Here is a 12,827-nt window from a genome sequence, read left to right as displayed (position 1 = left end):
TGAGCAGTAACTGAGATGGCAAGAACCAGCACGAGAACCTTAAAGTCATTTAGACCAGCTGAACTCTGTGTATCGCACTCTGACCAGCCCTCTGCCACTGCCAGGGATCAGCAGCAAGAAACACAGCACACAGTTCTGCCTTCAGATATTCTCACTGGAACAGGCAGGTATCAGCTCTTTACCTGAAAACATCCTGGTCCTCGTGGCCTGTGGAGGGGTTGTTCCACTGGGAGGGGATCCGACAGTAAAAACCACTGGGGATGGGCTGGCAGAGCCCCCAGCCCGGGCACCAGCGTGCAGGGTCCCTCCGTAAGCACCTGAGGGAGCTGGGGAAACAGTTGAAAGGTGCAGACTGGCATTACAGGAAAGTTACTCAGAGCGTGGTGTGTCTCACTCAGCAGCTTTATGTTCCTGCACACTCTTGAGAGTCTGTGGTTACTAGCACAGGCCAACGCTCCCTTCGGAAGGATCCCCTGAGAGCACAACCAAGCCAGGCTGGCATGTACCACAGGACGTGAGTCTGGGCAGTGACACACATTGCTGCAGCCGTTCTTCCCTCCTCACTTCCCAACCTGCAAGCCAAGGAAGGCTCACCCTTGCACAGCCATTCACACTCAAGCTGCCTGGCACAAAGTCCCCACTCTCACGTGATATCACATTCAGAAGGGACCAAGAGAGGAAGCTCTGCCTACAAAAAAATCACACCACTAGCCAGCAATTACACAACACATGTAACCCACAGACCTTGGAGCCTTCCACGACAGGAAGCAAACATCATTATACTCTTCACACACAGCAGTCACTTCTGACACCAAATATCATCCGATAAGAAGCCTCCCATTCATGGGAGAGATGCAGGGAAATCTTTGCCCCCCAGTCTGAACCAGGACATCCTGCCAAATCTGTCTGGCCTCTCCCACTACCTGTGATTTCCATTGGCTTCTCGTTGTTCAGGCTGTCGTTGCTGCCAGCTTCTGAGATCTGTGCCCCGAAGGCAGCCTTGAGAAGCAGGTCAGTGAGCCTGCCTGTGCTCAGTGATCTAAAAAGAGGACAAACAACATGATTCCGCTCCAATTTGTACCACTCCCAGTCTACAGCCATTTAACACTGTACAGCAAATGGTCCAGAGATGACATAACCACAGGCACTTGAAGACTCTTGCAGAAAGCTTAGGCCTACTGTAAGTAATTACAGCAATGCAATTACTGAATGCAGCACTACCGTTAACACAGAAATTCTCTTTAATGGAAGACACTGAAGTTAATTTCTCCCCTTAAAGAATAAGGGACTACATGCCCCAAGAGCCAAGCTCAGAGCACTCAATTCCAGAATCCACGATCACTGCAGAAAGCTGCAAACTACAGATAGGCAGGTAACGAAAACTAACATGAAGACTTGAGCAGCTTTGCATCCTGCAATGGTCATGACAGTCACTACGTGGCTTTCAAATGGCTCTCTGGTCCGAAGACCTGACCCACCACTTGGTAGACAAGGAACATCTTTCATCCGTGACAACAGAAATGGGCTCTAAAATGAGCAAGGTACATATCTGCATAATTGCAGGGAGCCTGGTCTACTGCCCAAACCCTTCATCTCTGCTTGATGAAACCCTGGGCAGTAAACAGTGTGAAGCTGCAGACAATCTTTTGCATTTGAAAATCTAGGCCATGGCCTGATGCTGTAGAGGAAGACTCTAAAATTTACAAAACATCTGCTTGCAACCCATGGGGTTGCAGAACATTTGCAGATGCTATGTTATGATTTAAGAAGCGCTAGGGTTTGAAATTTATCCCATCCCTCCTGCGTTAGGAAATGAAGCACCACACTATTTCATACTTCATAGCAGTCAGTACAGCTCACCTGCCCTTGATCTCTTCCACAGGCCTCAATCCCAAGCCAGTCTGCTGGCAGTGGAAATGACCCATCTCCTTCAGATCTGGCAGAGTCTTGTTCCGTGTTGGAGTCATCATGACCCCCTGATGGGCCAAGAGTGTGAGGAGATTCTGAGAACTTGGGGTTTTGGGAAACTCAAAAGGGGACACAGCCTAGGGAGGAAAAAAAAGGAGAGGGATCTGTCTTTAAAAATCAAAGGCTCAAGATTCTTTTTCTCCATTTTTTTTTAAACCAAAATTACACTCTACACTTAAAATACGCCTGAAATAAACAGGCAGAAATCCCAATCCACACACTTACTAGCCCCAGTCCCAGGAAAACTAAAATGAGAGGAGAAAAAAAAATCCTGTTGCTAAATTGCAGCAGCCTAACACAAGCAGGCAGAAAATGCTATCACAGTGCCAGCTTCACACGAGACACTGCGGCTGCCACCTGCTTAACAGTCTGCCATCTCCACTGGGGATTCCTCCTAGGCGCACACTTGCGTCACAGGCCAGATCACTGCGTGCAAATCAACCTAGACACTACAGCTCACTAATGCACTTAAGTCCTAATCTGGGCAGCTCCCTTTCCGGGCCAGTTTAAATTCCTGGACTCTGCTCAGATGGCCAAAAGCACTGACGAGTGAGATCTGTCCACTAAGAACTGAGACATCACCACATTTCACACAGATCACTTAATAGCCCTTGAAGAAGGGTGAACAGTGGACGATAAATCCAGGCCAGAGTTACGTGATCACACAGTGGTTCAACCCCAAATAATCCACCAGACCAAGCTGAGACAGACCCAGAAGTAGAATCCTAGAAATACCTTTGTAGGGGAGCCCATGATAGTTGGTAGAGGGCTTCTCTGCATGAATTCAGACAGCTTTGGTGAGGATCTCAGCTGCCGGCAGTGCTGCAAGCCATGCATCTGCAGTGGCTGGCTGACTGGGGCATGACCAAAGTGAGCAACTAAAGGATCAGAGTGCTGCTTGGTTATCTTCTGCCTGCAGGAATGCAGATCTGACAGGTTGGGTGCGCTGTGGAGCCGGGAACCCATCCCTCGAGGAGAGTGTTCGGGTGCTGAGGCACCTGGAGGGCGCAAACACAGTGACAAGCCATATCATTCCTTGGTACTGACACAAAAAGCCAGCCTGATTTCAGGATTCACTGCTAAGACATCCTAAGGATAAGTTTGTATCAGGGTTCTTCAGCTTAAAACCTTCAATGGATGCATACAGATGGCACTCTTATCAGTGCCACAAAACTTCTAGGACTGATCAGGGTTTGAGCTACAGGAGGAGCAGACATGAATAGCAGAAACAAAAAGTAAGGCTGCATTTTTTCTTTCATTGCAGCCCTTACAGTAAAGGACCATGATTATCAGATTCAGCATCAAGGAAATTACACACCAAGCAGGCTATGTGGCAGAGGGGAAATTCAGGATTTGCAGAGGGCTTTCCTCCATTGCATTCAGAGTCCCAAATTAGAGTCTCTGTGACACAGAATCTGTCAGCACAAGAAGAGACTAGGGGACAGGCCATGAAGGGAGTAACCCCTACTCCTGCCAACACAGGACCAAGAATCAGCAGAAACTCTCAAGGAATGTACTTGACCTTGAATACTTGAAGACTATGGATCTGATCTTATCCGTAAGAATAACGAAGAAAAGTAAGCACCCCAACATACCAGTGACTGGAATCCGGTTTCTCATTTCTGCTCCAACAGAAGGGGGGATAACAGTCTGTCTAGGCTGCTCAGGGATCGTTCCAACTTTGAGGGAAACACAATCAATAGGTTTATTCAGTGTTAAGTTTCCACAGACAACGACAACATTACGCATCACCTATCTTACAGGAATATGGTAGTCATCTCTCACCTTCTCAGCCCTACTGTACAACGAAAAGATCAACAACTCCTGTAAAAAGGAGAAAAGCAAGCTCTGACTGGCATTAGTTTAGCTAGTTTTAGTCTGACTTTGCTGATACTAATTGAGAGAGGTAAAATATGACTAGGTCTCCATTTCCCCACTATAAGAGCCATATAAATATAGGATTAGAGATATAAAATAGCTAGTTACATCAGAGTTCATTCCTTTATGGAAACCATCAAACGTAATCAGTTGCACACTAGGGTTTTCCTTATCCCCTTCCACTTGAATTGCTTGTTAGCAAGGAATGGATCAGCCTACCAGATATTCAGACAATTACTTTTCACTCCAAACAGTAGAGTTCAGGCCCTCTCAAAGCTAGTGAAAATTTTGCTCCAGTAGCAATTGGGTTCCATTTTTCTCACCCCAGCCTGAGCTGGTTAAAAAAACCATCAAAAAACAAAAAAAACTTTGCACTTACAGAAGCCCTCTTCAGAGGATTGCAAAATGTTTCACGCAAACACCAAAACAAAGCTTGCATCTTATGAAGAAAATATGTATTTTCACCTCCATTTTACTACAGGCCAAAACACTTGTTAAATCAAAGAATCATGAGAGAACCCAACAATTTCAATTCCCTGCTACCTGGTGGTGACAGCTGGTCATAAACTCCTCTCTATAGAAAGGACATACTTGATTTTATTAAGGCAGCAATATACCTGCTGACAGTTTACCTTGTGGAGATGGCATAAATGGCTTGGCACCACCAAAGGAGAGCTTCCTAGAGCTGGGCACAGGTCCATGCTCTCCAGCATAAGGAGGGGAAGCACCAGTTTTAGGAAAACCAAGAGGGCTTGTACTGCTAGATCTCCGGACCGTCCCAGACCTTGTTGGAAACAACAGTGGTGCACAGATTACTTCAGCTGCCAGTCAAGAGGGGCAAGAAAAACAGTATCACCAGACACTCAAACCCAGGTACTTCCACAGAAGTGGATCTTCGTGACTGTTTATCTTGGATCAAAATCTCATTGTACAAGGATTATCACCTTAATCTACATTTATGTAGTCCTAGTTCTCAAGGATTTCAATCCAAGTACAATTTTACAAAACAAATAAAAAAAAAGAGATTATCTTAAATGCAAGCAGGAAAGCCTATCATTTTTTAAAAGTAATTTTTTGACTCTTTCAGATACCTAGAATAATTCTGAACAAGTCATGGCTTCCTATCTTGCCACATCCAAGGTGTTTATTTCAGCTACTGTCTTCATAGTGCATGTGGAGGGTTTTACTCAAGTGTCCCTCCTATGCTGTGCCGCACACTCCTTTTTTTAAGAGCAGCCTTTTAATTAGAAAGCTCTGTGAATGCATGCTATACTATGCAGAGGTAAGCCGTGCCAAATGAACTGCTCCTTAACAGAGCTTTGATTCAAATCAGGAGAGGAGACAAAGTCAAACTGAGTTGTGTGTGGTTGTCAGATCGAAACCAGCTGTGTACTACCCAAAGGAATTTCTCTCCAGGTTGGGATATTCAGAACTGCCTGGGCTCCCAGCTCCCTTAACTTCCTGTAAAACCTCACCTTAGAGAATAAGACTACTTAATTTGTACGGGGCACACATGAAGGAACCTCAAATATTTTCCAGTTGCTATTAAGATACAAAAGAGGGAAGCTAGAGTAGGGGAAAAGTCAGTGCAGCCATATCAACACTCTGCAGAAATATGGCAATTTCATATGTTGTGCATTTTTAAATATTTGAATGTTCCCATCACATACTAAGAACACACACACAATCCAAATTCTGCTTACTGAAATGCTATTCCGCCTCTGCACCAAGATTCCCATCACACTCATCTATACGAGAAAATACTTTTCATCAGGTCCTTAATTTTACTCTCAATTTGGAAACAACTTTTTCTTTGTTAAAAGAATATTGGTCTCAGTCAGTAGGTGGTTTTTTTTTTTGAACAGGCATCATTGAACCATTTGAAAAAATTCTGTGCTCAGGTCACTGAAAGATACTGTCACCAAGGCATCCCTCCTCCTCTCCCTCCAACACAGCATTTATCTGTCCATACACATCTGAACAGAACAAACAAAGGTATATGGGTTTTAACAGCACAAGCAGGACTAACTACATTTCACCAAGATGACTTTGCCACTCCTGAGTAGTGTCACTACATCTAATCAACAACACTACTCAGTATATGTTTTACTTTATGCCATGTTTCAGAAAAAAGTCTACTTCAGTAACTGAGTGAGATTTAAGGGTTTAATTCTGCCCCTCTTCTCCAACATCTTACTAAGATGCCTCAGTCAAATGAATCCACACTCCACTCATATGCTAGGGAAAAATGGGAATCCTTTAAAACTTTAACTTAAATTATTTCCCTGTGTGTCAGTTTGCTCTGCATTTTAGCACTGTCAAGTGCCTGGCCCTGAAGCAAAACGAATGATTATACACATATGCCTAGATGCATAATGTGCACACAAAAGGGAACAACAATCTAGCAAGGTAAAAACTTTCTGCCACAGAGAGTCTAGGTACTTCTCCTCCCACCTTTTTAACTCTCCATAATATGAACCAGCCAAAGGGTTATATATTATCTATCATGAACTTTCAGGAAAACATCCAGCTGACTACAGCTGCTGAAAGATGTGGAATGTCAAATACCACCCTGCAAGACATGGCATAAGCAAGCAAGCAGATGAGCAGATGATGTGGCCAAAAGTAAGCGCACATAATTACCACCTCAACAAGCAACATATCTTTCCACAATCAAGCTGCATTACGCAGGCTTACACCAGCCAGTCAGATGACGGTATCAATTCTTCAAAAACAGTGCATTTCAAAGTTTTTAGTCAAATGAATTGCCAAACATGACCAAGCATTTGGCTGCAATAGCCTATTTGATACTTCCGATGGAAAATTCGAATCACATATTAAATGCTTGATGAAATTTTCCTTTCCATTCTTGAAGGATGTCTAGTGAATTCTGTGATTAGAGGAAGTGATGATGGGAGAGAAATATGGCTACCTCAGGCAGAAAAAACATGATGCCAGTGATTTTGAGAAGATGCTAAAAGCAGAGTGTGAATCATCTAATTGCGTCCATTCCTCGAGTTCCTCTGCAGGGATGATGCTAATCTCATCATTACACTGTGATGACTAAAAGGAGCAAAACATGACAGCTGATCCCAGGCTGGTGGCTGCAGGCTGTGACCTGAACACATCAGTCTGCCACCGTGCCTCGCGTAGGCATGGCATCCCTAGGTACATCCTCTACACGTTCTCTACAGCTCTCCCTTCATGCACTACACGGATAACCCGGACATTTTTCTTAGGCTTAATGCCGAAAGGGTCCACATGTTTTGCCCTAAGTACAGGGTACCTGAGAAACTGGAAGACACTTAACAGCATAAAAACTGTCACACACACAGAGCTAAACAAAAAGTAACACTGGCAAAAAGCAAGTTCTTTACTGATCCCTTATTACAACCAACATTGTAGTGTCCACTTCTGTGTGAGCTCTGAGAAAGCCTTACCCTTAATAAGGTTGGCTGAAGCCTTATCTCAGGCTGGCATAGGCGTTACTGCCCTTTTGGACTGGTTAAAGTTTAGCTTTCACATATCAAACTAATTCATCCTGAAAATGTAACACCCCCACACATACCCCGTGGCACCTCACAGACATATGCTGTTATTTGAATGTTCTCTGCCCTTACTATACAACCCCTCTCTTATGATCTGGGCTGCCACTGTTAACCCAGACCTCAAAATTGTAAGAATCATGAATTACTTGTGACAAAATACAGAAGCCTGGTGTTTCATGGAAGTACAATATATTACCCCTGAACTGAGGACGTCAGCTATATGGTCCAAGGCTGACATCTGGTTCTTCCTGATGGCCTTCCAAAATGCACGTTCTGCCTCACAGGCATAAATTGCTCATGACTTAATCAGGCTGCATAACAACATTAACATGCAACTCATGTAAGACACGTCATCTGTGGCGTGACTAGTTACATGAACAGATAAAGGTGAAGTCAGGTAAGTGTTGCTACCCCATTAGTTTTAAATGTTTTTCTCATTTTTTTTCTTTTATAAAGTTATCTGCCAAATAAATGGTTCTCTCCACTTGGATATCCAAGCCACATCTAGCATGAGAAAACATGTCAAACTCAAAAGGGCTCAGCCTGCACTGAAAGCTGGTGAGAGCCATCACACACACACACACAGTTACAGTACTTGGTAATAAATAAATCATATAATCACTATAAAAACACCCCAACATTAATGTTAACACATAACAAATATTCTATTAGCTCCCTATTGCAAGGGGGAAAGCCCATTACCCAGGAAAATTTTTGTAATGATAGAGAACTGCAAAACATGCCCCAGGGTGTAATACAGTTGCTGCTACACTGCTGTTATCCGTCCACCCCACCCCTCAGCACTTACCGCGGCGAGGCGCATTGATTGGGAGACTGCAGGTTTTGCTCAATCCGCCTATAGTTATGAATTTGCGTTGGAACCGGAATCGGCACAGAGTGTCCGTACTTGCTGCTGGAAAACTGACCTGGCCGGCTGTTGAAAGGAGACAAAGCTGCTTGTAAGGGGTGGGCCTTCAGCTGCGTAATTGGAGGTATGAGCTCTGTAAAGCAACCGTACGTAGGGAGCATCCCTTTTGCTCCTCTCTTTGGGTTGCAAGTTCCTACCGGGAGGTAGCTGAAAGTCATATTGAAAGAAAGTGGCACCACACACCTCCGAGAACGTCTCTTCCAGCATGTTTCCACCCGTGGACTGAAGTTAGCACATAAATCCAAGTACAACACTCCTGGAAAATCGGACCCCAACTATTTCAGGCCAGACTGGCCTAGTTTTCAACAGCTCAGATCCACAGCCAAAGAGCACATCACCAAATGCTAAAGGTTCGTGGCTCACAAAATATGCCAGCAAAGATTTTTGCTGCCAAGAGTGACTTGCGATTCATGCCAAGGCCTTGCTGAGGCAATGGCATCTCTATGAGTCTCAGCATGCCAAAAAGAAAACACACACTTGTGGTGAATATCAAAGTATTTGCAAGCCAACTATAGGATTCAGAAGACAACTTAGGAGAGAATAAAATCGAAGGAAGGGGGCAAGGGCTACGTACCTATACACCCATCAAGGTCAGCAAAAATATCACACACACAAAACAGGACAAGCCCATTCTGTAGACTTTAGGTTCCTTCCTAGCTCCATTCAAGCAGGTTAACCAGCTCATGTCTGATATCTGCTCCCTCTGGATGACAGCTTCCCCTGTAATTCTTAGCCTGTGTACTATGCTATACAAAAACCATGCAAACACATACTTAACTAAGTAGCTGTACTTAATTGTTTTCCCAAAGGCTCCAGAATTCTGGGATTAATCTCCATGATAATGTTATCTGCAGGAGTATGTCTGCAGACCTCCACAATGGGCACATGAAGATGCTCCTCAGTCAGAAAAGAGACAGTTAACAGATATCTTTCATCAAGGCTGAAAGAGCAAAAATTGATTCTGATATCCTCTTATTACTCTCAATATAGCTACTAATTTTCTGAAGTTCTCTATATTCTTCCTTGTGTGCTCTTATTTCTTCCATCATGAGAATAGACTCTTATTCTGATGTCAAAACAAGCTTCTAATTCAGAAACACTGCAGCCGTGGTGCAACTCATATCTACCCTGGCCTCCCAAAACGAGAAGTTTCTAATCAGCTCTAAATTACTCTGAAAAGATATACCTGGAACATGCTCAAACATAAGCCAGCAATAGAAAGTGTACAAATTCCCTTGCAAGAAAGGAAGAAAAGATGACCAGCAACAAAATCAATTCTTTACCCCTGAGTACATTAGTAGAACACCACAATCCCAACCAATATAATTTGAGGACTTCAGTCTGCCTCTAAAATGCAGCATGAAGGCCTTGATGCTTCACCGACATAAAATAAAGGTATTCTAGGCTCTCAATTGCTCTGTGGAAAGCTGAATTTCTAGGGTCTCTGCTTTCCATCAGCATAAAACACAGAGTCATACGAAGTGAATGAGAACTTTGACCAAGAAATCTGAGGGTCAGTGTTAAACTTCACTTTGAAAATATCTAGACTTTTATCATAAACTTCAGACACTCTCTCTTCAGCCTGGCCAAAATCATTTTGTGGAAATGAGATCTCGAGTAAAAGGATCCCTCTGCCTAGGAGTTATATCAAGTCTTCATAGAAGCTAGCTTCCTACACAGGGTACAAGTTGCAGATGAAAACATCCAAGCTAACTGACATCAATTAAACCTGCTAATTGGCCTTAAGTCTTAAATGGACCATAAACTTGCAAAGACCAAGAAATAAAGCTGGGGCAGGGAGTTCAATTACTTGCCAGTAATTAAAATCTCTTTGAAAATTGCATTATATCCATTGCTTTGGGATACATCCAAGGAAGCATCTTTCATTGAATTTAATAGGCATCTTCAGCAAAGAAGTGTTTTTAAAAGAAGCCCAACTGCTAACTAAGAGGGTAAGGACTAGACAGAATTAAAATACGTTAACACCGAGGTGAGCTGCTTTAGAGAGTACAGTGACATCCCGAGGAAAATCCACTGCTGGCCACCCAAAAATAGCCTTTGGTTTCTGTCCCACTTGGGCTGCATCCAGTATTGCCTGCTAGCCTACAGTCACACATGAAAGGAAGAACTCCTGCTTGCTAGTGAGGGAGGACAGAAGGAAAAAAAAAAAATAGGGCTCCTTTGTGTAGTGAAGCCAAGATCCGAGTCAGGAGGCCTCATGACATCTACTGTGAAGGGCACTGAAACTCATGCTGATAATGAGGGCACATGCGGTAGCACCAGTTCTAATCACTTTTCAGGGTACAGATCAAAGATCGTATTTCACACTCTGAATTCAGAATGGCTGCTCCAGTCTTTCATTAACTATGTTTTATCCCCCATCCTAAAGAGGATGGGAAGTAGCTTTTCAGGGTATTTTTAAAGCAAACAGAAAAATGGAAACCAGCACTAGAGGTTTTGGCACCTGCTCCATAGAAGCTGCTGGAAAGGAGCAAGACAGACAGGGAGAGTAGAAGTCTCTTTAGATCATAGCCACTGGCAGTAACTTTCTACCTTCTAATCCAGTAGAATATGATTAGGCCAATTTGGTGAAGAGAGCGGGGAACAGTGAAAAGTGGGTAGCATTTGTAGTGATTTTCCATGCATTTCCACTCACTGCTATAAGGCCAAATCTTTTAACCAAGTCTGATTCCCAAAATATAAAGCAATTAGTTAAAGAATAAGCTGTAAAAAAAAAAGCATAGCAGGCGATGGCATAAGAAGCCTGATGCAATTGAACTCCACACCATGGTACACGCTTGTCAATTAATCTGATCATATCAGCAAGGCTTTGAGCTATATTCTTCTCCCTCATATTTGTATGCTTTGAGGCTATGCTTTGTCATTTTCTGGGCTTTGTTTATGTGAGGAGTGTTTCCAACACATAGCTTTGGACTATCTTTTTTTGAGGAGATTTTAGGGTCATCCCTCCTGCCTGCAGTGCAAATTCCTTTCCAACTCTCCTCCCTCAACAGGTGCCATATTGACAGAACAGAATATGAAAGCTGTCCTGCTTCCGAGTTGACAAACATGAGGTGGGGAGACACTGCCAGCTCTCTGTAAGCTAACCACACACCATACAGTGCGAGTTGATGGAATCACTTTCTGCAGCTCACTAGTATGTTCTGAACAAAAACATGCCTGGAACCACCAGTGATGCCGGGCAGCTGTCATCCAACACATTTCTGAAGGCCAAACCTGAGTTTATTGCAACTGGTTTAGTTGAAACTAAGCCTGCGACCAAGCCTATTTGCATTCCTTACTCCATCTCCTGAATCCCTCATTACTAAACAAGGCCCATATAGCAGCAGTATTTTACACATGCATAGTGCAGTGAGCTGTTTGGAGCCTCAAGCAAACTGCAAACAACTAAGCAGGATCAGGCCTGTCCTTCAACAGTAAGGAGAGATGAGCAACACTCCCCATTTGTCCTCCTGCCCCTTGCTCAGCAATTCAAGCCCATAGTAGTTTCAGCCTTAATGTCTTGTACTCCATAATATCACTGCATGAATTGAGGAGCAAGGAACTTAGTTGGAATACTCATCTCCTCTGCAGGCTAAACACCAAAGGGGGACTAGGAATACATATGTGCTAGTGAGGTACATTTACTCTCTGTTTGAGAATATTCTCTGTTCCTCCAGGGAACAGAGTTAGTTTCAGCTCTGCCACACTCTCTCCTTCTTCTGGCCCTCAGGAGGGGCCAGGAGAGACAGGCTCTGCAATTAAGACTGATCAGTTGCCAAGGCTAGGAGTTTCTCCTGAATATTTCTTGTAATTCTTTAATTCAAGAAGAGATATGGATCTTGTCCAACACTTCCAAGATCCTCTCCTGGAAGTCAATGGGTTTAACTAATCAATGTTGGATGGTCATCACTGAAGAGTCTTTCTTACCTGGATGGGCTAGGAGAACTGCTGTAGGGGGGTGAAGGAGATGGTGTCCTTCCCTGGCTTTCCAAGCCTGCTGAAGTCACCAGAGAACTCCTGCAAACCAAGAAAAAGAACAGAGCTGTTAGAGCCTGGGAAACAACCCTGCTATCCTTTACAGAACACAGCAGTGGAGCTATGTCTGCCCAATACCTTCTGCCAAGCCTAGCCATAGGATCCCATGAGGCTGTCATGCTGCCCCCCCATTTGGGACTCAGGTGCCACATGCTGATAGTATGGCAGTTTTAAATGTCTGACAAGAACTTTACATGGCGTTTACTACATGTCATTTTAACCTGGCATAACAGCCTTAAAGCAAATGTAGTACAATTTAGTTCTGGTGAAAGATGAAGCTAAATATAAACAAATATCCACTCTAAAAGTTGTGTATGTTCACACCAGAATACACATTTGAGTTCTTACAAAATATTTACATTTGATTAAGCACTACTCTTCCTAACCCAAGGAATCTAGTGAAGTTTCATTGTGATATTTGTCTCTACAACTGTTTTTCCAGTTGTGAGTATGATAGGGAGTGAATG

General features: G+C 43.6%; 1 protein-coding gene across 4 annotated transcripts in view; it reads right to left on the bottom strand.

The window, feature by feature from the left end:
- ULK1 (unc-51 like autophagy activating kinase 1) overlaps positions 1–12,827 on the bottom strand; it is an 80,791-nt gene that overhangs the window by 12,784 nt on the left and 55,180 nt on the right. For 3 of the 4 annotated variants that reach the window (XM_062589655.1, XM_062589656.1, XM_062589658.1), the window contains exons 16-23: positions 12,253–12,342; positions 8,203–8,328; positions 4,479–4,630; positions 3,564–3,647; positions 2,704–2,966; positions 1,861–2,045; positions 924–1,039; positions 183–326 (exon numbers count right to left, since the gene is read on the bottom strand). In XM_062589655.1, coding sequence (XP_062445639.1) covers positions 183–326; positions 924–1,039; positions 1,861–2,045; positions 2,704–2,966; positions 3,564–3,647; positions 4,479–4,630; positions 8,203–8,328; positions 12,253–12,342 — 1,160 coding nt within the window. The remainder of the gene's footprint in view (positions 1–182; positions 327–923; positions 1,040–1,860; positions 2,046–2,703; positions 2,967–3,563; positions 3,648–4,478; positions 4,631–8,202; positions 8,329–12,252; positions 12,343–12,827) is intronic. The other variant, XM_062589657.1, reaches the window with a different exon arrangement.

Source organism: Rhea pennata, chromosome 17 (genome assembly GCF_028389875.1).
Source record: "Rhea pennata isolate bPtePen1 chromosome 17, bPtePen1.pri, whole genome shotgun sequence".
Lineage (NCBI taxonomy): Eukaryota > Metazoa > Chordata > Aves > Rheiformes > Rheidae > Rhea > Rhea pennata.
The sequence above is the reverse complement of the archived record's forward strand: the minus strand, read 5'-3'. Positions and strand labels throughout refer to the sequence as shown.